Source organism: Peromyscus eremicus, chromosome 5 (genome assembly GCF_949786415.1).
Source record: "Peromyscus eremicus chromosome 5, PerEre_H2_v1, whole genome shotgun sequence".
In the NCBI taxonomy this organism is placed as follows: Eukaryota; Metazoa; Chordata; class Mammalia; order Rodentia; family Cricetidae; genus Peromyscus; species Peromyscus eremicus.
In genome coordinates this window covers 42,387,537-42,412,285 of record NC_081420.1, presented here as the reverse complement: position 1 = coordinate 42,412,285, position 24,749 = coordinate 42,387,537, and the positions used below count along the sequence as shown (strand labels likewise).

The window sequence follows — 24,749 nt, the reverse complement described above, 5'->3', positions numbered from 1 at the left end:
CTGGGAGTAGAACTAAGTGGCAGCGCACCCGCCTGGCATGGGTTCAATCCCAGCACCACAAGGAAAATGGACAGCCAACCAATAATGTCTGCTGAATGAGCCTGAGGCTCTGCAAAACATGCTCATGGGGGATGCAAGCTCTCTATTCAAAGTCTGTATATAAAATTCTTTTCTACACAATAAAGCATTATCAATAATGACATCTATTTTGTCAAAACAGTGTCACAATTAGCATTACACTTTGAGTTTCTATGGACTGGTATAGAAATATCATCATGACTTCATTTTATATATTACATATATCCTGCTGATTCTGGACCACATGTATCCCAGAAAAGCTATGAGCCAGCTTACAACGGTAAAACAAACAATGAATGAAAAGACTACATGCATTTAAAGGTAGGAGTCAATGTGAAAAGAAAATATGCATTTATAAGATACTGTTTATAAAGGGAGCTAACGTTGAGCTAGAGAGATGGTTCCGTGGTCAAAGTGTTTGTTATATGAGCATGAGGACCGGGGTTTGGACCCCCAGCATACAATTAAAAATGGGCATGATAATGGATTCCTGAAACTCTAGCACTAGGTGATGCAGACAAGAGAGGTGGCTGTCTGAAGCTCATTGGCCAGCCAGCATAGCCAAGTCAATGAGTTTCAAGTTCCATGACAGACCTGGTCTCAAAACTACATGAAAATGGCTAAAGAAAGGCACCCAGAATCTACCTCTGGCCTCTACATGTATGAACACACACACCCACATGCACACATGCACATACTTACACTAACAAATACATACACCACACATTTACCACACACCATACACATAAACATTGTTTTAAATGGAGCTAATCTCTTAGGATATGCATGTAGGGTCCACATAGAATGCTTGGCTTTTTGAAGTGTGGGGTTGGAATTATTCTGCAATCAGTTAAGTCTCCAACACAATAAAGCCTAAACATTCATTGACTAAATTTAGAAATGCCAACAACAAATTTGAGAGCACAGTCCATGACTAAATATAAGAACCTCTGCCCATAAGCAAATCCTAATCTATGGTGCTTTTAATGACAAGTTGGCCACCCAAGAAACACTCTGCTGTGCACCCTCAGAGATATACAGCTTCTCCCAGGTGTTAGCATCATTCCATGCTTTTCTCAGGTCTGCAGTGTTCAAACAGCGATAACTGTCTCCTGACGGACTTATATCCATGTGTATGGGAATGCCTTCTTAAGACCTCGGCCAACAACCCCCAAATCCACCATTGCATCCATATTTCCCATAGAGACCTTGCCACCCTCGCCAGGGCTTACTGGCCCACATGAGAACATGTACCTAGTGTGCCATATTCAGACTGTTCTGGAAGTGTAGAATGAGGACCGGATGCCTACTGGTCAGTGTCTCTGTGTAACTGATCTGTCATGTGAACTCCTAAGCTGTGGAGGTGACTTCCACCATGTGAGACGAGAAAGACTGAAGAATAAAGCAGCAGGAAGAATGATCGAGCAGGCAGCCTGAGGTCCCAAAAGGTACCTTATTTTCTGAGGGATTCAGAAACTCCCCTGGAGGGTTATGATCACCTTCCTTTGTTCTTACAAAGCTTCGTTTTTGACTGGTGATTTTGTGCTGTCCATGGCCAGTGCCCATTTCTCATAGAGTCAAGGAAAATGGGGGTTCCATATAGAGTCCAAAACAAGAACTACATTTAGTCAGCTTTAGGTTGCATGACAAAGGTCTGAGTCAACACCTTGTGAGAAAGAAAGGTCACTCTGGCTCACAGCTCCAGATATTTCAGTGAGGCTAGGGGACCTGCTGCTCTGGGAGCTGCGCTGAAGCAGGACATCATGGTAGGAGCATGTAGCACAGCAATTCATAGTTTAGAACAATGACTATTTCTATAGACTCATGACAAATGGTTCCTCATGGGACATCCACACTGAACACCCTTGGAGTATACAGTCCCCTTATTGCATTTCTTTTCTGAATTTCTTGGACAGCTTCCTGGGGTGTCATTGAACTTGTGCTTCTAGTTTCTGTCACCCCACAAATGATATTGTATCTAAGGCTTGATGAGACTTTGGCTCAAGATGTTTGGAAAGAACACATCAGTGGTGACGTGTGTGCATCCAGCGTTATCATGTTAGAAAAGAAGTGATCCAGTTGCTCACTGTTACTTTGTTAACTTTGATTACCAAGATACGTGATAACACAGATGTCTGCATGAGCAATTAGCCATCAATGTTGGATGATACTTTTGAGATGCTAGGAATATCCTTATCCAGTGTTGGTTTTAGACTTAATTGCTTTAAGTGGGTGCTTTAAAATTTATAGATGTATTTGTCTTATTTATTGCTCACATGCAGCTTGTGTGTGTGTGTGTGTGTGTGTGTGTGTGAGAGAGAGAGAGAGAGAGAGAGAGAGACAGAGAGACAGAGAGAGAGAGAGACAGAGAGAGAGAGACAGAGAGAGAGAGAACTAGTTAATTTGTAAGTACAAGTCCATATTCCTAAAGAAGTCAGAGGACAACTTGCTGGAATTGGTTCTCTCCTTCACCTTTTTAGGTTCAAGTGTGAAAAAGCAAATGATTAGGCCTGGCGGCAAATGTCTTTATCTGCTGTAATATCTGGGTAGCCTTCACCAGCAATTTTAGATAAAATCATTTCCCAAATCAATTATTTTATTAGGAGTTGGTATAATAAGACTAACAGCAGAATAAATGACACCTGCCCGTGTTGTCTAATCTGTGCAGGACAGCACTGCTCTCAAGGCTCCGTATACTAAGTGTATATGTACTGTCTCCCGTCTACTGCTTAGTCGATGAGATAAGAATTCCTTCCAGCCAGTGTCTGCTCACACTGACCCTATCGACCTTTGAATGCTTGATGACTTTCCGAGGTAGCAGGGATCCCAGGCTCACTGTGGGCTCTCCTGGTCAGACTTGATGTGAAGCAATCTAGAAATCAGTGTGGGGCAATAGATGCCATTGCTGGGGTGGCCTTTCAGGTGTTAGAGCTTCTTACATTTATAAAATCATAAATACATATTGCTCATTCTAGTTGAAATTTACAATTGTAGATTTTCATTATTACTTTTACATTTATCTATCTTTAAATAAAAAATCATGTTTTGAAAATTATTAACAAAACTATAATAAAAATAAAAATGTGGGATAAAGTTGAAATTTCATCACAGGAATTTTGTCCTTAGACTGGAGTTTTGGGGGGGGCTTGAAATCAATACTGTGCTAAAATGTGCACATGAATAAGCCGACTCCCTGTGTGGTTATGCTTCCAGATTAATAATCATTAGTTTCCTCTGTCCTAAATTTAGGAACTCTACACTCTTCTGTAGTGGGTAGCTGGTTCAGCTTTGACCTAGAAGTGCCACCCCCATTGAGGCTTCGATAACTGTTATGCCTACAAGGCAGAGCGGAGAGAGGACCCCTGAAGACCCGAGACTCGGATGGGCAGGCTCTCTTTGTTCCTGGATCCTGGACACTGGAGGGAGACCAAGCAGAGTTCTCCAGAGAACACTGCTGGACTGCGCTTCACCTTTCCCAGACCCTGTTACCTATCCCTTCCCTTGTAAGTTAACCCACAAAATAAACCTCCCTTTTAACTACGTGGAGTTGCCTTAATATTAAACCAATACTCTTCTCCTTTGGTTTAATTTTATTATTTAAACTTGATAAAATGTCATGTTTTGAAACTCAAAATGCTCTAGAGAAGCATACTGGGGGAAATCTCTCTCCTACTCCAGTCTCTCCCCTTCTTCTCATCCCTTACGGATAACACTTTTCATCAGCTTCCATCTTATTTTTCTGGTTCATTCAAAAGCACCACAACAAATAACTCTGTTCTCTGCTGTTTAGGGGATGCAATGCCATCTGAAAGAGAACACCCAGGTCAGCAGGTAAGACCATCTGTGGTTGTTTTAAACAGATTTCTCTCCCGTAGACTGTGCTGTTCTGTACTTTCAGCAACAACACATGAGTGTCCGCTTTCTTTACAGTCTTGCCAGCAGAGGACGCTGCCAGACTTGTATTTGTGCCTATCTGATAAGTCGGTTAGGGAATCAGAATCCCAAGGCTATGTTTTAGACCTTAAAAAAGAAAAGTACAATGTTCTTACAAAAGATGACAGAAACCTAAAGTGTAATGCTTGAGAAAACTTACACAGTGCATATTCTAGGAGTCATACCCAGATCAAGGCATCACACTATAGAAGGCAGGCTCCTCACCTTCCCAGACTCTGCCCTTCTGATGAGTGGGTTGGTTTTTATTCATGCAGAGCAGTTGAACAGACTTTCACCTGCCAAAGCAACATCTCACTTTATTTTCTTATGAAAAATAACTATCTACTATCAAGTTTGGGGACTTTTTAATCTCTAGTTTTCTGTTTGTCTGTTTATTTATTTGCCTTTTATGTCTAAGTTATAGATATTCTTGGCTATAGTTTTACAAAGGAAAGAATTTTTACAATTAAAGTAAAATTTCTTTTATTGCTTCTGAATTTTTTCACCCCTAAAAAATTATCCCTGACCTCATGTTTATAAAAGGAATGACTCCGTGCTGTTTTCACTTCAAAACAAATTGCAGTTTATTTTTATGCATGGTATAATAGCTAAGAAGTAATTTTATTATATTACAGTTGCTCCAACAGCACTGTTGAACAGCCCATCTTTCCTTGGTGATGTGAGATTTACCAGCATGTACTCAGTCTCCAACTGTACCTGGATCCACTCAGGACTCTTCTATACTTCGGGATTGCACGTCTGTTCACCAGAACCATATTTAGAAAAACTCAAAGTAGGTGTCAGCTACTGTTTTCTTCTTTGTCAGAGTTTTACTGGATATTTGGGATCTAACACTTTTCCAAATGAAGTCGAGAATTAACTGTTTAACTAATATCAACCAACCCTAAGCTTCTAGCATGTTTATCTTGCTTGAGTTAAATGTATAGCTTGTTGTTAAAAGAATAATATCCTTACCAAGTAAAGTCACTTTATTCCTTCCAAATATGCATTCCCAGTTTTGATTTTTATGATTTAGTAATACTAAAAAATTTTTTCCTAACAAGTTTCTCACTTTCTCACATTTCTTTTAATTCCTTTTTATCTTCTGTTTCCAGAATAAATGGAACCTTCCCTTCCTTGCCTTGCCTTGCCTGTTAGTTTATAGCAGATCAATATATATATATATATATATATAGATAGATAGATAGATAGATAGATAGATAGATAGATAGATAAAGATTACAAGCTTGTTCGTTTTTTCCATACAGGGTTTCTCTGTGTAACAGCTCTGGCTGTCCTGAAACTTGCTTTGTAGACCAGACTGGCCTCGAACTCACAGAGATTCACCTGCCTCTGCCTCCTGATTGCAGGAGATTAAAAACATATACAACCACTGCCCTACTAAGATTACAAGTTTTTATTGTTAAGTTTATACTCAGCCATCTTACTGAATTCTCTTATTGCTTAAATTCAGTTTTGATTTTTATTTTCAAAGCTGACTGCATCCATTTTCTTGAAAAATATGTCTCTTCATTTCTCTTTCCTAACTCTCATCCTCTAAGCATTTTCTCTGGTTATACTGGCTATAAAACCAACATCATTAAATAGAGTAGTAGTGATGGATGTCCTTCCTTGTCCTTAGCTGAGTGGGAGAAAGACTACAGCCCCAATACTAAATGCATGAGTTTTATTTATCATAGTAAGAAAGTGTCATTATTTCCTACAAAATACTTCCTGTCAATCATGTTTATTGAACTTGATCAACTGCCTTTCCATCAGTCTAAGAATATTCTTATGTGCATCTTGTATTAAATGTGTTGAGATTTCCAAAAAAGAAACTATTTTTGCATCCCTCTGATAAATGTCTCTTGATTATGCTTTATTTTTTATGTACTATTGGACTCTATTTGCTAGTTAGGAATTTTTATCAATAGTAATACAATACTCATAATGGAAATCACAATGTTTTTAACAGATTCCCATTTATCATATATATATATATATATGTATATATATGTATGTATGTATGTATTGAGCTGGTTCTCAATTCACTGTCATTTGAATGGTTCCCATAGTTCTGTTGATATCAATGATGCTAACTACACTTTGGAGGCTATTAGTTTGTTTTATCTTCTTGTATTAAATACCTCTAATGGAAATGTAGAGGGATTGCTGGATCATAGAAATATCTTCTTTTATGGGATATTATTGCTTCCCCCAAATAGGTCTTAGAGTTTTGAACTGGGTATGGAGGCTTACACATGTCTCTGCACCCAAGTGTGTGTTAGGTTACCCTATTATGAGGAGGGAGAAAACTCGCTAATGTTTTACTTTGGTGTAAAGCTTTTGAACAAAGACACACCATTTGCTAGCCCTGGGTTGTCTGGTTACAATTTTAGTCTCCTCATTTCTAATATCTAAGTGTTCCAAAAATTTGAATTTCAGGGTGCTTTTATGAAGATATTAGAAACAATGGATATTAAATGGTTGTACAAATGTGAGCCATCATTGCTCTGATGGGAAAATATTGTCAGATTTGTGTATACTGTCACCAGCTAATACCCAACGAAGAAATCATTATCTAACCTGTACAGGTAAAATAACTTACAATGTGGCAAAAAAAAGGGGGGGTTTAATTGGCGTAGGTGAAATGGAGAGATGGAAAAACCATTCCTGACTGCTACAGCAAACATCTTCATAAGAACTACAATAGGCATTTCTTCACCTTCCCTTCATCTTCCTCTCAAACTGGAAGCTGAGGGAATCAAATAACTTATTCTTAGATGCCTTTTGGATTCTGGCCTTGCAGACCTTAGGGAAAGTCTACAGAGAAAGGAATACTGGCTATTTCTCTCAGAAAAAAAAGAGGAGAGTGCCTTCCAATTATACTTTATGTACTTCTTGTCTTTGAATGTAGTTGGACACAGACCTGGTGCTTGTAAATCAATATGCCAGCTGGCAACTCTGAGACAACATTCTAGAAAGGGCATAGCAATAGACAGGAAAGCTTAGGGTTTTGAAGAAGCTTTTGCATGAAACTTAGGAACATGTATCATAAATATATCTCAAGGGTTCTGAACTGCAAATCTCTCCTGGTGTCAGCTTTCCTGATACCTGCTTATCATCACTATTGGGGTAGTTAAAAACCCTGCATCACAAACACTGTATATGGACCCTTATGAAAGTCGCATGAGAGTCTTCCCTTGCAGAATAAGCAAGGCCCAAGCACTTGGGTAATCTTAGAATCTAAAATAAAGTCTAGCCTGAGAGTGAGTTAACCTAACTAGCTACTGCTTGAATATATAAAAAGGAAATTATTTTCTGGCTTCATTTAGGGTACTCAGGAGAAAGATGAAAGGCCTGAAGTGGAGCCTACAGATTGGCAAATTCAGCTGACTGACTGTCACTAGCATTTTTATCTTTAAAAATACTAAAATATGTGTATTTCAGTAGCTGCTCCCATCAGCTGCTGGAGGAAGCCTCTCTGACGATGATTGGGCTAGACCTTGATCTTATGAGTATGGCAGAATATCATTAGGAATGATTTCACTGACTTTTTTATTTTGTCAGTTGTGTTTGGTTCTTCCCTGGGCCTCTGAGCCATCCAGCTTCCAGATCCTGGCCATCTAGGCAGTATTAGGCATGGTCTCCTTCTTGCGATATAGGCCTCAGGTGAGACCAGCTGAGCACTTCCACAAGCTCTGAGACAGCAGCACATCTTGCAGGCAGGGTAGGTTATGGGTCATAGATTTTGTGGCTGGGTTGGTGGTCAAGTCCCATTCCTGCAAGTCTAGCCTGGTTACAGAAGAAGGCTTGGTTCAGGCTCTTTATTCTCTTTTATTCAAGATGTTTGCACTGCACTAGATTTCCATACTGCTCCCTAAACGCCCAACTATTTCATTTGTTTCTCCCTGTACTATCTCCCTCCATCCCTTCCTCCCTGACCTGATATCTCCTGTTCTCATGCCCTCTGTACCCAGTCTATCCACAAAATCTATTCTATTTCCCCTTCCCGTGAAGATATATGCATTCAACATAAATCTCTCTCTTTAACTTCTCTGGACCCACAGCCAAACATTAGGCAGCACACAAGGATCCCTACAAAAGATGGAAAGGATGGATTGTAGAAGCCAGAGGTTTTGAGGACACCAGAAGAACACGTCCCACAGAATCAATTAAGCAGGGCTCACAGGGGCTCACAGAGACTAAAGTGGTAACCACAGAGACTACATGGATCTGCACTAGGTCCTGTTGTGGGATATTTGTACACTGTGTGAAGATATACTGCTGTGACTGGTTTAATAAAGACCTGAAAGGCCAATAGATAGGCAAGAGGTATTAGGTGAGACTTCCAGGCAGAGAAAGGAAGTGGGAGGAGTTAATCGAGGTGCAGAGGAGACGCTAACAAGACATGAAGGGAGTTGGACATACAGAATGAAAGGTAAAAAAAAAACACAGGGTTTTCAGAAATGGGTTAATTTAAGTTAAAAGAGTTAGTTAGGAACAAGCCTAAGCTATAGGCCAAGCTTTCATAATTAATAATAAGTCTTCATGTCATTATTTGGGAGCTGGCTGGTGGAACAGAAAGAGTCCTTACAAGGTCCTCTGCATACATGCTGTGATTTAGCTTGGGGATTTTTGTTGGATTCCTTCCAATGGGAGTGGTTGTGTCTCTGACTCTTTTGCCTGCTTATGAAATTTTTTTCCTCCTACTGAGTTGCTTCATTGAACCTTAATGTGAGGGTCTGTGCCTAGTCTTATTGCATCTTGTTATGCCAAGTTTGGTTGACATCACTGGGAGGTCTGTTCATTTCTAAAGGGAAATGGGGGAGCCATGGATCTTGGGGAGAGGGGATGTCAAAGGGAACTTGGAGAAGGGTAGGCTGTGGTCAGGATGTACTGTATGAGAGAAGTAAATAAGTAAACAAAGAAAATTTTTAAATGTGTGTTTTAGATTAAAACTTAGTAGTGAATACCAGAATCAGGATTAGACTCAAAGACTGCTCATTTATCAGACTTATTTTCATCCTCTAATACTATGCCCTATTCCAGCCACCACAAGGGAAGCAGTGATTCCTCATCTACTCAGAAGTATGTGACCATCTCAGACACACTAAATTACTGACAAGGGAGTGCATTCATATTATATTTTGATTACAAAAGAACTCTGGCTTTTATGGAAGATATTGGTCAAACCTTGGATATGTTTAACATGCAATATAATAGATTAGTAATCTTCTGACTCTCAGGAGGAAAGTCTGAGCTACAGCCACTTGCATTCTGGCATACATGAAGTGTGAGTTACACCCTACAGTAATTACAAGATACAAAAGAGAAAAACACTTGCAAAATTCACTGTGGACTCTCTGCCAATCACATATAAATATAACTAAAAGAAAATTAGATTACTTAAGAATGCAGTCTGAGGTAAAGTTAAATCAAAGTATAATTTATGTGTGTAATGTAAGAATCCATAGGTGACAGACCTTCAGTACTTGGACACTAGTTCAAAAGAGAAAAAACATGCTCAAGAAATTGAAGTGCTTTCTCTTCCAAAATTTCAGCTTGATGGATACTGGCAACATGTACGAATATTCTTTCATCTGGTGGGAGACAAAGCATTTTTTTCCTTGAGGCAATAGTTCAAACTAGTTACAGACACTCAGAAAAATGGCCTCATTAGTCCTGAGAAGCCTACGCTGCCATGAGGCATGGTGTTTTCTATAGTTGTGGCATGGGGTGGAGTAGGAAGGAGTTTGAGGCTAGCCTTGCAGTCAGCCCTGCACTTTTAAGTAGATAAGTGTCCTTTCCCATCAGGCTGAAGTAGAAAATCACACACAAACTTTAAGAGAATGTTTAATGAAACACTTTTTTTAAAAAGTCAAGATAAAAATGCAGTGGTGTTAGTGTAAACCAATCCAGAGAAAAGAAAGAGGAAGCAAAAGATGAGGGGGGAGGAGGAGGAGGAGGAAGAGATTTAGAGGGTATTATTTAAGAGACAGAAATTTAAAAATGAATAAATGGATGAAAACTTTAAAGACAAATTAATAAAATTAAAAATGCATGTAAGAGAATCAAAATATAAGTAAAGAGACTATTCAAAGAACAGGAGGGAAACAAGATTAAACCTCTAGAAATAGTAGATCCAGAGACAGGGAGGATAGCTCACTGTCTCTCATACTCAAGTCCTTAGGTTCAATCCAGAAAACTGCAAAATTTTAATTTGAAAGAGAAATGAGATTTAAAATTTTTATAGTGGTAGATATAACCTAGACATCAAATTCAAGAATAAAGGGAGGAAAAAACTTCAAAATGTGGGCAGAGCAAAACATTAAACTAAACTCAGGGCTGGAGAGATGGCTCCTTGGTGAAATGTTTGCTGTGCAAGAATGAGGACCAGGGTTCAATTCCCAGCACCTGTCCTAAAAAGCTGAGCCCAACAGAGTGTATGTTTGTAATCCCAATGCTGGGGAACATAGGAGGATCCCTAAAACTTTCCACGCAGGCAACCTAGGTATATTGGAGAGATCCAGGTACAATGGCAGATAGACACTGCCTCAAAAATAAGGAAGAAGAAAGGAAGGAAGGAAGGAAGGAAGGGAGGGAGGGAGGGAGGGAGGGAGGGAGGGAGGGGAGGGAGGGAAAGGAGGGAGGGAGGAAGGCAGGCAGGCGAGAGATCAAGGAAGAATCCCAATGTTGACCTCCACCTAGCCTCTATGTGTGTCCATCCACATGCATACACATACACACACACCACAAATCTGAACTAAAGTTAATTTGTTATAAGACTTTGCTTCTAGAGCTGCATATGCCATAAAAATATTTTAGCAAAAAGATAGCTTTTACCCTTTGAATATTATGTACCTATAACTACCAGTGTACAACAGCAACAAATAAATACTCTCAGACATTGACAATCTCTGACATAAGTGAACAACCACAGCACTCTCTGTGGGAAAAATAATAGTAAATTCTTTAGCCGACTGAAACATGAATCAAGGCAAAGTTCAGATCCAGGGGAAAACAGGCATGGAAGACATTTCAATGAATAACAGAGAAGTCACATGGTTCATGCCTCTCTTCCTGACAGAAGACAACATGACTAGCCTCCTTAGACCTGAGAGCATATATACACTACAAAAAACCCTCTGTGTTATGCCCAGTGAAGGAGTTGACTTTTCAAAAGCTGGATTCAGTATGGTGAGAGAGGAAAGATGACAAACTATCAAAGCACTTTGAATTCTTTCCAACACACAAAGTGGGACTTAAATAAATACCTGCCTTGGTCAACAGGAACCATAGTGATATTAGAAAAGCAAGACCCCAAACTTCCTTTTTAAACTCCTTAAGGAGAGTTAAGATCTCATAATGGTGGATTCTCTGGGGCCCAACCCAGAGCTGGGAAGAGGATAATTAACCATAATCAGAGTATGTGACAGAACGGACAGATAGAGGGCAAAGATCTGAAATGGAAGAGCTCCCACGACCACAAAACATACAGCGTAGCAGAGTCGAGCACCCAACAGGGCATCTCCATGGATGTCAAGGCTGAGGGTAGGTTCTTTGGAATTCTTTGCTCCTAAGGATGTGAGCCTGTAAGATCACTCCTGGTCCACTGTGTTCTTTCTTCTAAAATGGAACTTCTATCTTCTCACAATGGACTCCACACTTCCACTGGGACTCTGATAGCGCTAGTGAAGCCCAACTTCTTCCTCAGAATGTAAATTTGCCATTCTCTTCCTGAGTGCCACAATTCACCAGCATCTTGCTTGGGCGCTCTAGAAAGTAAAACTTGAGATACTAGGAGATTCAAGAGGCATCTCATCAAGATATGAAATGAATGGTTCAGGAGCTGTGGAGTCCATGCAGATCACAACCATCCCTACAAGTATTTGCAAGGTCAGGTACAATATTAAGAAGAGTTATGCATCATTATCCATCCAAACTGACTTCAGGATAGTGAAGGTGATGTCATGTTAGGCAATCTGTTATATGAATCACCAAGTTGGCCATGTTTTGTCCACAGATTAGAATACTTTTCTTTTTTTTTTTTAGAATACTTTTCTTTATAAGATCAATCACTGAATTATTCACTGAAATGATCAATGTCCTTTTTAAACCAGTAGCCTTCCAGAATCAATGGTGAGTTATAACCCTCCTCACCCTAGACAGCATCACACCACAGCAGTGTGACATCACCCTAGGTGTGCCATTCTGACCATCTATTTCTTGTTTATAGTATCACAAATCAGTACACATAATTAGACTCTTTATAGATATAATGTGGATAGTTGGACACTCATATGCAGCTGGTGGGACTATCTATATGTACCAGCTTTTCTAAATTTAATAAATTGCTGAAAACTTTAAAAATGTGCAAATCCATTCCTATTATTTTCATATATAGGAACTTCCCAATATAAAATTTGAAATATTTAATATACATTGCATGAAAATATAAAGTTAAATATTTTACTGTCAATTATAATAGTTAAAAACAGAAGGTAAGGAAATGTGGTGGTCCCATGATAAGGGATTATCTAAGTAAATTATGTTCTGTCTTTAGCTAGTGGTTGATTATCATTTTGTAGCATAGGAAACATGAATAACGACTTTTTAAATTTAAAAATTGCACTGCATATTTTCATTTTACTTTTTTGTAACAGAGCTGGGGATTGAACATATGTAATGTAGACTTTCTAAACTGAAGTAGACCTTACCCTACATTTTCACTTTTAAAATGTGAATACAGGAATAGAAAAAAGTGGGAAGCACATGTGTCAGGGGTTGTGAATTCTGTTGAAGTATTATGAATGAGTGAACTTCATTTCATTTGCTTTCACTGTTGTCTAGATTTTTTTCTGTCATGAACTTGTATAATGCAATAATACAAAAGTCATAAAACAATACATATCATGTATATATTTATTATCACATTTGTACTTGGCACATATTTATTGAAACTTACTCTTTGTCCAGAACTCCTTAGTACAGGGGATCCAATAGATATCAGGATAAACATGTACCCTCTCACTTCAGAGAAGACAGATATCACAAAAGCCAGGCACTTAACTGACAAGACAATTACAGAGCAGGACAGTAGCCTGAGGAATGATGCATGTGAAGTGATGGAGAGGGCCTGGGGAGGAGGGTTGTGTTGGGTAGTTACAGAAGGCCTCGGTGAATTCTGAAACAAGGAGGAGCCAGACCTCCAAGATGACAGAATCAGAGTAGTCAGCTTCAGTGAGCATGTACATGTACTACATCTGAAAAGCAGCCAATGGTGACATATTGTGCAATACAGGATCCATCCTGTGTGTGTTATAAAAATCTCCTCAGATATTCAGGTGGCATAGTAGTAAATGTGCTACATGAGAAATTTTGGACAATTTCCAATATTGTCTTTCTGTTCATCTATTTTAGATATCCTTCTATCATAAGCATATAGAGTTACTATCACTCATTTCCTTACTGACTGGTTCAAATGATTTTTGTCCTAACTTAAGACTCTGGAGAGATAGCAGAACGATGCAGAAATCCCTGACCTTCAGCTCAGACAAGGCTGATGAGAGAACAATAAAAATCATAAACAGTATTTTAGGTAATGGCAAATACCTTGACTGTGTAAGGCACTGAGGTGGGTATATGAGGACACTGAGAAAGGAGGCAAAACATTTGAGAGTGGAGTCATTCTAGAGTGAAAAGACTTTCTAGGTAAGTGGGAATTACCAATACAAGTTCCAAGCAGATCAACCCACTGAGGCCATGGGCTGGCAATGAAAGCAAAGAGATAAGATGTGGAGGGCCAAGGAGTAGATGCCACACAGACACCTGTGAATAGGGTCATTGAATCAAAGGCAGATGAGGTTGCAAAACTCAGCATTTATCTGAACACAATCACTTAGGTTACCATGCTTGAAAACAGACCAAAGAAGGCCAGAGAAAAAGTATGGGTATAATGGGATGATATTACAAAAAACAGGTAAGAGACAGAAATGGTTGAGACTAGGATAATAGAGAAGGTGTAGTCAGACTTGGGGTATCTTTAGAAATTATAATCAATTGGATTTATATCATGTCCCTTTGGCAAGTAGGTGAGAGAGAAGAAAAGGATGACTACATGGGTTTATGCTGACCAACCAGAGCTGCTGTACCTAAGATAGAGGGAGAAGTTTAGTTTATATGTATTTCTTTGGTTTAGATTTAGTTTTGGTTAGTTTGATTATATGCAGAGGAAACACTTATTTTAGAGATGCTGAGTTTAGAATGACATAGATTCCAAAGGAAGACATCAATTAGGGAGCTGGATCCATGAGTAGAGATGTTGGGGGAGATCTCTGGACAGGAACTAAAAACCTGGGCAACCCTCATGAAGAGGTGACATTTAAAACCATGGCTTACATGACATCACCAAGACAGTTTAGACAAAAAATAAAGGGATGGAATGTCCAGCCTTCCATCTCTAACAGTATAGACACCAAGAAGAGCAAAGCAGACTAAGGAGGTGAAATGAGGCACAGGAGGAGGCAGAGTCTGGGGAGATGGCTGGGTTGGGAAAGCGTTCACCCTGCAAGCATGAGAACCTGGGTTTGGATCTCAACACCCACATAAAACCTGGCCATGGTGTCACACTAGGAACACAATGTGTTGAAATCCAAGTAGAAGAGGCACATCTAAGAGGTGGGTGGGTGCTAAGTAGGAGAATCAGGGCTGATGAAAGAAGAGTTGAAAGGAGTTTGGAACGCCTGGTCCTGCCCACTGAAAACCAGTTCACAACCATCAACAACCATATCATTTTCTGTGATGGGTAACCTTGGTTGATGGGATTTAGAATGACCAAAGAGATAAGCTTTTGGGCATGTTCATGAGGTGGGAAGACCTATACTAAATGTTTGGTACTATATGGAAAAGATTAAGTTAGCTGAGATCCAGTGTTCATGGCTCTTGCTTCCTGACTATGGATGCAATGTGGAGAGAAAGCTGAGGGTGGGTGCTAAGTAGGAGAATCAGGGCTGATGAAAGAAGAGTTGAAAGGAGTTTGGAGCGCCTGGTCCTGCCCAGAGCATTCTCCATGGAGCTGTGTGACAACAGTTTGATTGGCAGGGTTTGAGAGAGCCTAGCAGGACAGAGATTGGACTTTGTGTGAGATATGCCTTAAAGAGAAGGGGGAAGATGAGGTTTTAACTATTATTCTTCAAGAGACCTTTTTTCCTTAAAGATGAGTAAAATAAAAATTTGTGAAGGGAGGAAAGAGGAGCTTATAATGAATTAGGAAATACAAGACTATCGCATTTTTTTCCAGGAAAAACAAACTGCTAATTGATGGCATATTTTCAGATCTTTGGGCATGTGGCCCTTGACCACTTTCTTTATGGTCAGAATTATGAAGGAACAGCTCAAGGTTGTTGGAAAGATGTTTTCAGAACAGTAAGGTGACCACCTCTGACTTCCATTCATAAGTTAGTCCTGATTTAGTCTCCTTTGCCTGACTATTCCTTTTACTCACTGCATATTTCTATTTCTCTATCCTTGAACTCCAAGGTCTCTAGATCCTCTTGAAGCAAACTCCAGTTCTTCCAAGAAAGTATCTTTTTTTTTTTTTGAGAAAAATGTCAACATTGGAAATCAACATGGTTTATCCCACGAGACTCAAGAAGCCACAAGCAGTCCATTTTTCTGAGTCAATAAAACAAAACACCATCTGTAGCCATCAGAGATAAAGAGGTGGAGCACAGGCCAAGGGAGAAGTCATACCCAAGCCTTAAAGTCAAGTCATGACTTCTTAAAATGAAAATCCAATGCATGCTGAACAGGGTTCATGCCAGTCTACCTCCCTAAGACAGATACTCTCTGTGGGCCTGCAATCATCATTGCAGGTTGATAAATTTAAGAGAAAACAAATATCCAGGGAAAATATAATTTGCCTTTCCTCTTCCTCTGCTTGGAAAATACAGACTAATACCTTTGAAGAGGAGGCCCAAGAGTAGATTTCTGCAAGGCTGCTGTGGGGGATTGAGCCTCACTGTGGAGAGGGAACACCCTAGCTGCACAATTAGTCTTCAATGCATCTGAGGATGAGATCTTCTTCATTCATTATGTGGGAAAGGAGCCACAAACTTGATAGGGCCAAGAGGAGAATGCACTGTTCTGTGTTGAATTGGAAATGGAAAGGGCTCATTGACATATCTTCATGGATAAAGACTGGAAATTTAGAGACAACGATTTAAATATGTGCATATCTGTGGATGAGTGCATGAGAGTGTGCCTGTGCGTGTGTGTGCATATGTGGGGTGTGTATCTATGTGTGAGTATGTTAAGACTCCTTGGTTTTTTTTCCACACAGCAAGCCTGGTAGCCCCGCTACCTGAGAGCAACGAGCACAACTAGACTACAGATTTGGACTTCCAAGTGTTTTTCTCCAGTATCAGTAACCAGGACTACTTGAGAACAGTTTATTCCAGGGAAAATACAGATGACTGTGGAATATCTTACTGTGCCTCAAAAGAATCAAAAATGTTCTAAAGAATATCAAAGCCAACTGGAAGAGGCTCCTCTGGCAAACTGGGAAAGCAAAACAAACAGGGAATACAATGAGATCTTTGAGTCTTACTGAAAGAAATAGTAAGTTTAGAGTTTGATGAAGAATTATAATGAACAAGATGCAAAAGTATCTTCCCAAAAAGTCACTTATCAATTATAAAGCAAAAAAGGTGTCACTTCATGATGAAGCAATGTGACAGGTAACATTATGCAATTAGAATGATCATACAGGTGCAGTATAAACAGTGTTAGTTTTGAGACACCCCATGCTGAGTAACTTAAATGTAAATATGAGGCAACATAGAAACAGTGAACAAAACACCAGGACAGTCATCTTTAAACATACCAGCTTCGAGGAAGACCTTGGGGGATTGTTCTAGACAGAAAGGGATCAGAGACTCAGTCCCTCGATGCTGTGCTGAAACTTAAACTGTATTATGTTGCTGTAAATAGTACACAAAAGTTAACCAACAAAACCTGGAGATACCTGGGTTTCAGATGGTTAAACTGAGCTAGTGTTGACTTTCTGATGGTCATATTGAAGATACAGAGAAGGTTCTTGCCTGTAAGAAACACACAGTGGAGTGTCTGAAGATCATGAGCATATTTGGTTGTCAATGAACTCCCCAATAGTTTAGGAATTAAAAGAATAACCTTTCTGTACAATAAATATAAGTAGGAGATACTGTCAAAGTAAAGTGAGATCATGTGTTTGGGAAAGAATCAGTATCTTCATTCTCAAACACACAAGAATTGATCTTAAAGGAGCTTTCCTATAGATGATCCTGTTCAATTCTTATGATGATGGAGTAGCAGGGAAGAGAAGAGTCTTCTGAGCTCAGTGCCAAAGGACTGAATGGCCACTTTTTCTTTTGTTCCTGAGGACAAGCTTAAGTGAAAAGAAGGAGGAGAGAAAGAAGCTTAAATTCACACAAAAGGACAGGGTGGAGAAAATCTTTAGAATCTGTGCCAAGTTTTCCACAACATGGTAGGAGCAGTCAACTTGACGTAACAGAAGCACCAATATGCTTTCATGATATTTGCAATCCTACATTTCCTAAACAAAAATACTTAGAAACTAGTCATTATTGAAATTAAATGATTCACACGTCATGGCTGTCTAACATCATTCCCCCATAACTTCTAATACATCCAGTTAGTGTCATTTTACGACAGAGAAGATAAAGGCTATTCTGTTCTCCAGGAACAACTAAGACAGACAGCCATGAATCAATCACAACTTGAATGAGAATCCATTTGCTACCCCTTCTGTGACATACTGACATACTTTTCACCACTTATAAATAAAAATTTCTGATGGAACATATTAGATCAATCCCTGAACAGTCTATTAAAATATTATATCTATGCATGTTCATTCAATGCCTCTCTGCCCTCCATGTATAGGTAGCTTCATTAATCCCAACACTGAAGCCACTATTTGTAAGCAACAGTGTGTTATTGATGTCCTGCAGGATTCATTCACATCTACTTTTCTTCTCCTACCTAAAGATCACCATATTGACTGAATTATAAAAATAGCTTGCTTTTCCTTCAGCCTTTCCACTATAATCCCCATGAGTTTAATCCACTAATCAGAAGAAAAAGTTGGAACCAGAAAACAAAATAGTATCAATTACTAATATTTCCCATTCTTGGTTCAGGCTTGTCTTATCTGAAGCTCATAAAGTATTTTAATCTTTTCCATCATCTCAGGGAACAGAGATCCTGGAAAATCCTAGTCATTCCCCGGTAACTATCGCTGTGATTTTCCGTAACTATCTGGATGGAGAAGAAGGCTCTTAAGAAGTTGATCCAATTCTAAATTTATGTCTCAACCTACTAGCAAATACAAAGAGACAACCATGCATATTTTCTTCAAATAACATCTGGTTGCTTGGCCATAATGTTGCTATTTGAAACCATTTTGAGTTTGTACCAACAAATCTACATTTAATGAATCTAAAATGTATTTACGCACTAAACATTCTTTTCTGCACCTGACTTAGTCCTTAGAGACAGGACTGTGAGAGAGAACTCAGCCAAAAACTTGGGAAGAAATGGAAAGCAACTGCCTTCTGCAAGTCATACTATGAAACTATCATGCATGGTGGTATAAAGACAGAAATGGGGATACACCATGAGGACCTGAAATCTAGGCCAGCAAGATTGGGCTGTGGCTTACAAGTACAGTGTACATCTGAAACCCACTCATTAGTTATAAAGTTATGAAGGAAAGAGACTTCTTGACTCGGGCTTGAATGATGCCAACTTGTGTTCTGTTCAGAGTGGGAGGGACAACGGCAAGAACCAAGGAGGCATCACAACTGTGAAAATCAATGCACTGTTTCACCTTCAACCTCACCCGTATCTTAGCTGGAATTCGAGCTGATGAGATAAAACACCATGACCAAATGCAACATGAGGAGGTAAGGATTTATTTCAGCTTACAGCTTGTAGTCCATCATCCAGGGAAGTCAGGACAGGAACTCAAGGCAGGAACATGGAAGCAAGAAGTGGAGCAGAGGCCATAGAATGAGTGCTGCTTAGTGGCTTGCTCCCCTATGGCTTGCTCATTCTGCTTTCTTGTTCCACCCAGGACTGCCTGCCCAGGGGTGGGCTGAGTCCTCCTCTATCAATAATTAAATCGAGAGACTGTCCCACAAACTTCCCCACAGGCCAATTCAGTGGTGGTGGGGAGCACATTTTATTAACTGGGGTTCCCTCTTCTCAAACGGCTTTAGCTTGTGTCAAGTTGAGAAAACGACAATTGACCTTTGTTAACTTGACACACCAACACACCACTATTCAACTACAACCTTTCTCATTTGTCCCAAGATGTCACATTAAGCTTAACATCATAATATAAAATATTCCATTCCAACTTTTAAAAGTCCCATAGGCTTCAAAAATTTATGCAATTAAGAAGATTGGTCTCTTTAAAATATTTTAAAAACTCAAAGTTCCAAGCCTTTCTAAAATACCTTGCCTCTAAAATTCCAAATTCTCTTGACTGTGGGCTCCTTTAAAAAAGGGGGGAGGGGGACTTATTTCAGAAAATAGAAGCCAGGGCACAGTTACAACAGATTAAAGCAAAACCAAAGTCCAACAGCATAAAAAGTTCTGCGTGAACATGATTTCCTGGGCTCCTCCAAGGGCTCCATATCTCCACCTCTGCCATTGGCAGCGCACACAGCCTGTCTCATAGCTTCAGGCTATACCTCCACTCAACAGCTGCTGCTGTTGCTGGTGGCCATGCCCATGGTACTTACATCTCCAAAATATTGCTGCAAGTGGGCTGCACCTTCACCAAGAGAATCTCTTTAAGGACTCTGACCCTGCCGTATGGTGGCAAGCCTCAATTTTTCTCCGTGATCCCTTTAATCCTAGAGCTTCTACTATAACCGGGACTGAACCTTCACCAGTGGCCTCTTCTGGCCTTTCACAGTGACAAACCTTAATGAACTGCTCTCCATAACCTCTTCATGCCTTCACAACCAGTAAAACCTGAGAAACTTTATACATTACCAAGTTAGGCGGCCAGCATGAGATAAAACCTTGACCTCCTCTGGACCACTGCTTCTGTGTGCAGAACTCGAGGAAACACTTCCCAGGAAAATTTACCTCAAAGATGCCAGTCTCTTCTTAATCACAGCTGATTCTTCAGCCTCAGCTGACCAGTATCAATTGTATCAGCAAAGCAAAGGTTTCACTTCAGTTGTTATTAATTCAAAATACTCAACAGCCAGAGAGTCTTTAAGGGACTCTCAAACTTTCCTCTAAAACCCGCACAAGCCAGGCCTCCATTGTCTATACTGCTCTCCACATTATGTTCTCAGTTCCCACAGTAGCTCATTAAGCTCTGAGCATCTGATAACACTTCTATCCCAAAGTTCAAATGCCACCACAACCCCCCCCCCAAAAAAAACCCAACAAACAAACAAACAAAATGTATGGTCAGGTCTGTCCCAGCAATACCCTCCTCCTGGTGTAAATTTCTATCTTAGTTAAGGTTTCTCTTGCTGTTATAAAACAGCATGACCAAAAGCAACTTGAGGAGGAAAGGATTGTTGGATCTTAAGTCTCCATATCACAGTCCATCATCCAAGTCAGGGTAGGAACTCCAGGAAGGGACCTGAAAGCAGGAACTCATGCAGTAGACATGAAAGAAATTGATTATCGGTTTGCTCCCCATGGTTTCCTCAACCCAACTTATTATACCACCCAAGATCACCTGCCCAGGCATGGTGCTGCCCCCAGTGAGCTGGGCCCTCCCACATCAACCATCAGTCAAGAAAATGATGCCTCACAGGTCAGTCGGGTGGGGGAATTTTCCCAGCTGAGTTCCCCTCTTCCCAAATGATATCAGCTTGTTTCAATCACCAGGCTTTTGTTCAAATATCTGCTCCAACTCTTTGCTCATCACTTCCTGACCGTAATTTGGCTCCTCACATAGTTCTGAATACAAGGAGAGAATGATCTAGTCTATCTCTGTGGATTTGAGGTGACTGGTCTTCGTGCCAGCTATAAAACTTATTGAAATACAGTTTAGCATTTGAGTCTGTATACTGAGTCAGTTCCCAGAGGGAGGATACTTGTGCGTGCTGCTAAATCAAGTGTATAAGTTCAGAGGGGCTGGCAGTGGGTCTCTAACATATGGAGAATTAAATTCACCAAGATGATGACAGCGGGTGGCGAGCAAACCAACTGTGATCACTCACTACACACCTTCTCAGTGCTATGAAATGAGACAATGTACTATGTGTTTTGTATATTTTACCTCATTGAATAGTCACAGCCTTCTAATAAATTAGTTGCTATAAGTATCCCCATTTTGTAACAGAATAAACTGAGTCCCATAAAGCTACAGTAATTTACAAAATCTCACTTTTGGAAACTAGATCAGGCCTAGAGCTATCTGACTATATAGTCGAATTTCTTAAATAGTTAAAAATACTCCTTGAGTAAAAATGAACCCTCATCTTCTCCTGGTCACACTGCTTAGCATCAGCAGTGAACTCTGGTCATTCCAGCCCATGTTCATCATGTCTACTCACCAACAGACAACCACTGCACAGTCTTCACAAATACACTTGAAAAGTAGCGTCCCACCCTCACTCTGCGTGGAGAGAGCAATCCCTGTTCCATGCCACCAGTACTGTTGGTTCCAGGTGCCAATAGTGGCAACTTGTTTGACTCCTCCCTTTCCCTTCACACCCTGCGGTACCTCTGATGTCTTAGATATCACCCCCTCTCTAACACTTCCGTAATGCACCCACCTGTCCAGTGTTCCCTACAAGCCATTATGAAACTCTTGAGTTTTTGCTTCTACACTCACTCACTGTTGCTCTAGTGACTGCGAACCTCCTCAGGATGAAATCTCGTTCACGCATCCAGTGATCTTTATGCCACCTAATGATGACATTCCATTGTTCAAACTCCTTCAGCATGACCTCTCACCACACCCCGTGCCTTCATCTCTCAGAATGACTGGGCCGCTAGCCTCAAAATATACTTGGCCCTGCTTGTAAACTCCCAGAAGACAACATACTAAGCCCAGAGTATACATATAGTTATGCCCCCTGACAAAATAGTTTCTGTATGTCACCCTGGTGGATTCACTTAGGTTTGGGGGGACCATTAAACTGAGATATCACCTTCTCCAGGAAGCCCTGGTTACATGCCATCATAGCTGTATTCATCACACTTCTGCTAATCAATCCTTCATCTTACCACACAAGGATAATTAATTTATGAGACTCTACCCTCAGACTAGTACCTCCTTTAAAATCAAGACCCACTCCATTGACAATTGACACTGTGTCTGCCGTGAACAAAAGCTTACTGGATGAAGGAATATGAACCTAGTACATTATAGATGTCAGAATCCATGCAGCTTTCTTAAGCCTCGATTGTGTGACAGAAGGAAAGTCTGTCAAGCTCCCTAGGTCTTAGTGTCTCTATGTGAAATGGAAATCATAAAATCTACCCTGTGATGTTGGGACATCTAAACAAAATTACATAAAACATGCCAAGTTTCAGCACTAGTACACGATATAACACACTCAAATGATGGATATCATTATGTCCCTTGAGACCCAATGAAAAACATTCATTGTTCTTGAAAGTCTTTGCACATGCTCTGAATCTTCCATGAAGACACTGATGTGTCAGGCCTTCCGGGCATTGATGTAAAGCTGTCCCTATGTATCCAAGGAGGATTGGATCCAGAGTCTCTATGGATAGCAAAATCCATGGATGCTCCTGTCTTTGATCTAAGAATTAAAAAAAAAAAAATTGTATGCAGCTTACAAATACCCTTCCAGATGTTCTTGGTTGCTTACAATAATGAATATAAAATAAATGTTTCACAAGTCAGTCTTAAATTGTTTAAAGAACAATGATAAGAAAAATAGTATGTATATGCTCAGTACACATAATAGGATTTCATATATATTCTGTCCACAATTGGTTGAATCCTCAAAAGTAGAATCCAAGAGTAAGGTGGATTCTTGTACTCTTAAGTAGACAGTCTGGAAGGTTCTGCCTTTTCCATACTTTAGCCAAGAAGCCCAACACTTCAGTGGCAAATGCTTCTAGGTGAAATGGCTTTACTAACCTTTGTTTTGTGCTAGACACTAATGGTTCCCATTTACCACCAATGTTACTGCCCACTGCAGCCTTACACCATGACCATTCATCATACCTCTCTGTGGCACAAATGCCATGAAGAGATGCCAGCATGACCACATGAAGTACACTGGGAGGTGGCTGAGGCCAGGGGCAGGGAGACAGGTGGTGATCCTAAATTAGAAACTGGGTCCTAAAGGGGCCAGAAAGAAGGTGACACCCCTGAAAAGTGTGTCCTCTGTCATCACAAAATGGAAAGCTACACTAACTGCCATGTGTTTGTGTGCATGTGTACATGTGTGAGCATGTGTGTGATAACATGCCCTCCCATTTTGCAAGTGGTGTGGTTATTAAAAATAGGGAACAACTCAAAAAACTGACAAGAGACGAGGATAGGTAGCAGGAGGATTCAGGTGATAGTACTTTATCTAGCTGGAGTTCACGTGCAGTACACGTGCTCTAGTGGGAGTTTTAACTAGTTTTCCAAAAGGAAAAAAAAAATCTTCAAGGTTTAAACAAAAATGTTAATATTATAATGGGGTGATAAGTTTGTGTGTGACTTTTAAAAATCATTTCCCCACTCCTTTTACAGTGTTGTCCTATGAGCCACATGGACAGGTAGTAGAGACCTGACTTGATAAGTTGTCCTCTGGCCTCCACACCACACACACACACACACACACACACACACACACACACACTCAATTTTTTTTTTTTTATTGTAAGCAAAATTGTTAGAGAATATTTTGTGTCTCCCTTGTAGGTGACTTCTAGAAAAAAAAAAACAAAAAACAAAAAACACGCCCTAGGCTGCAGGGGGTTCCAGGTGCCAAGAGCCTGACTCAGCAGTGGCGACTTGGGGCTAACTTGGACTCAGGGCGTCTGGCTGTTCCATCCTGCCCTTGTTGAGTCCTTTCTTTGCCTCCCTCTGCCTTGCTGGGCAGACCACGCCGCCCCCAAGAGCCCCTGTGAAGTTTTGGGGGATGGGGGTGGGGGGTGGGGAGGGGCCAGGAGCGGCTGGAGGTCTAGCTGGGGTGCCAAGCACCGTGACCTGGCGGTCCCCTGGCCGCCTTCATGCCCTTCCGCGCCGCCTACCTCTTGCAGGGGATCAGCGCCTTCCTCTCGTCCAGCACCCGCACGCGCTGGTTCAGCCCATCGTAGGACAGCAGGGCGCGGCTGTTGTGCCCGCTGCTCTGCTGGTACAGAACCTGGCGTCCCTCCCACTGCTGGGGCGCCTGGCAGGGCTGCGCGGTCCCCGGTGCGGCCGCTGTCCCCAGGCCGCACAGGCCGCACACAGCCCAAACCCAGAGGCCACCCAGCAGCCAGGAGCCCCGAGGCCCCCTGACCACCCGGCGGGGAGCATGCGCGTGCATTGCGATCCGCCGCCGGGGATCAGCCGAGCCCAAGAGGGTGTCGAGGCCGGGCGTGGGCGCGCCGCGCGTTCTCTCCACGCTGGGCCGAAGGTGAGCTCCGGAACGCGATGCTCCGACGCGCTGGCCTCTCCCGCTTTTCCCTTCTAGAGGCTCGGGACGCCGGCCTGGGAAAGCCGCGTGAATCGCCCAGGAGCT

At 40.9% G+C, this 24,749-nt stretch overlaps 1 protein-coding gene across 3 annotated transcripts in view; it reads right to left on the bottom strand.

Annotated features, from left to right (window-relative positions):
• The window catches only part of Epdr1 (ependymin related 1), a 28,361-nt gene extending 3,807 nt beyond the window's left edge, over window positions 1–24,554 (bottom strand). The window contains exons 1-3 of one of the 3 annotated variants that reach the window (XR_009379354.1): window positions 11,511–12,137; window positions 4,237–4,307; window positions 2,733–2,950 (exon numbers count right to left, since the gene is read on the bottom strand). Coding sequence is in view for 1 of the 3 variants with exons in the window: in XM_059263366.1 (XP_059119349.1) it covers window positions 24,277–24,554 (278 nt within the window). In the remaining 2 variants the exon portion in view is untranslated. Of the gene's footprint in view, window positions 1–2,732; window positions 2,951–4,236; window positions 4,308–11,510; window positions 12,138–24,276 lie in introns of those variants that run through there. The other 2 variants (XR_009379353.1, XM_059263366.1) reach the window with 2 other exon arrangements.
• Between the last annotated feature and the right edge of the window lie 195 nt (window positions 24,555–24,749).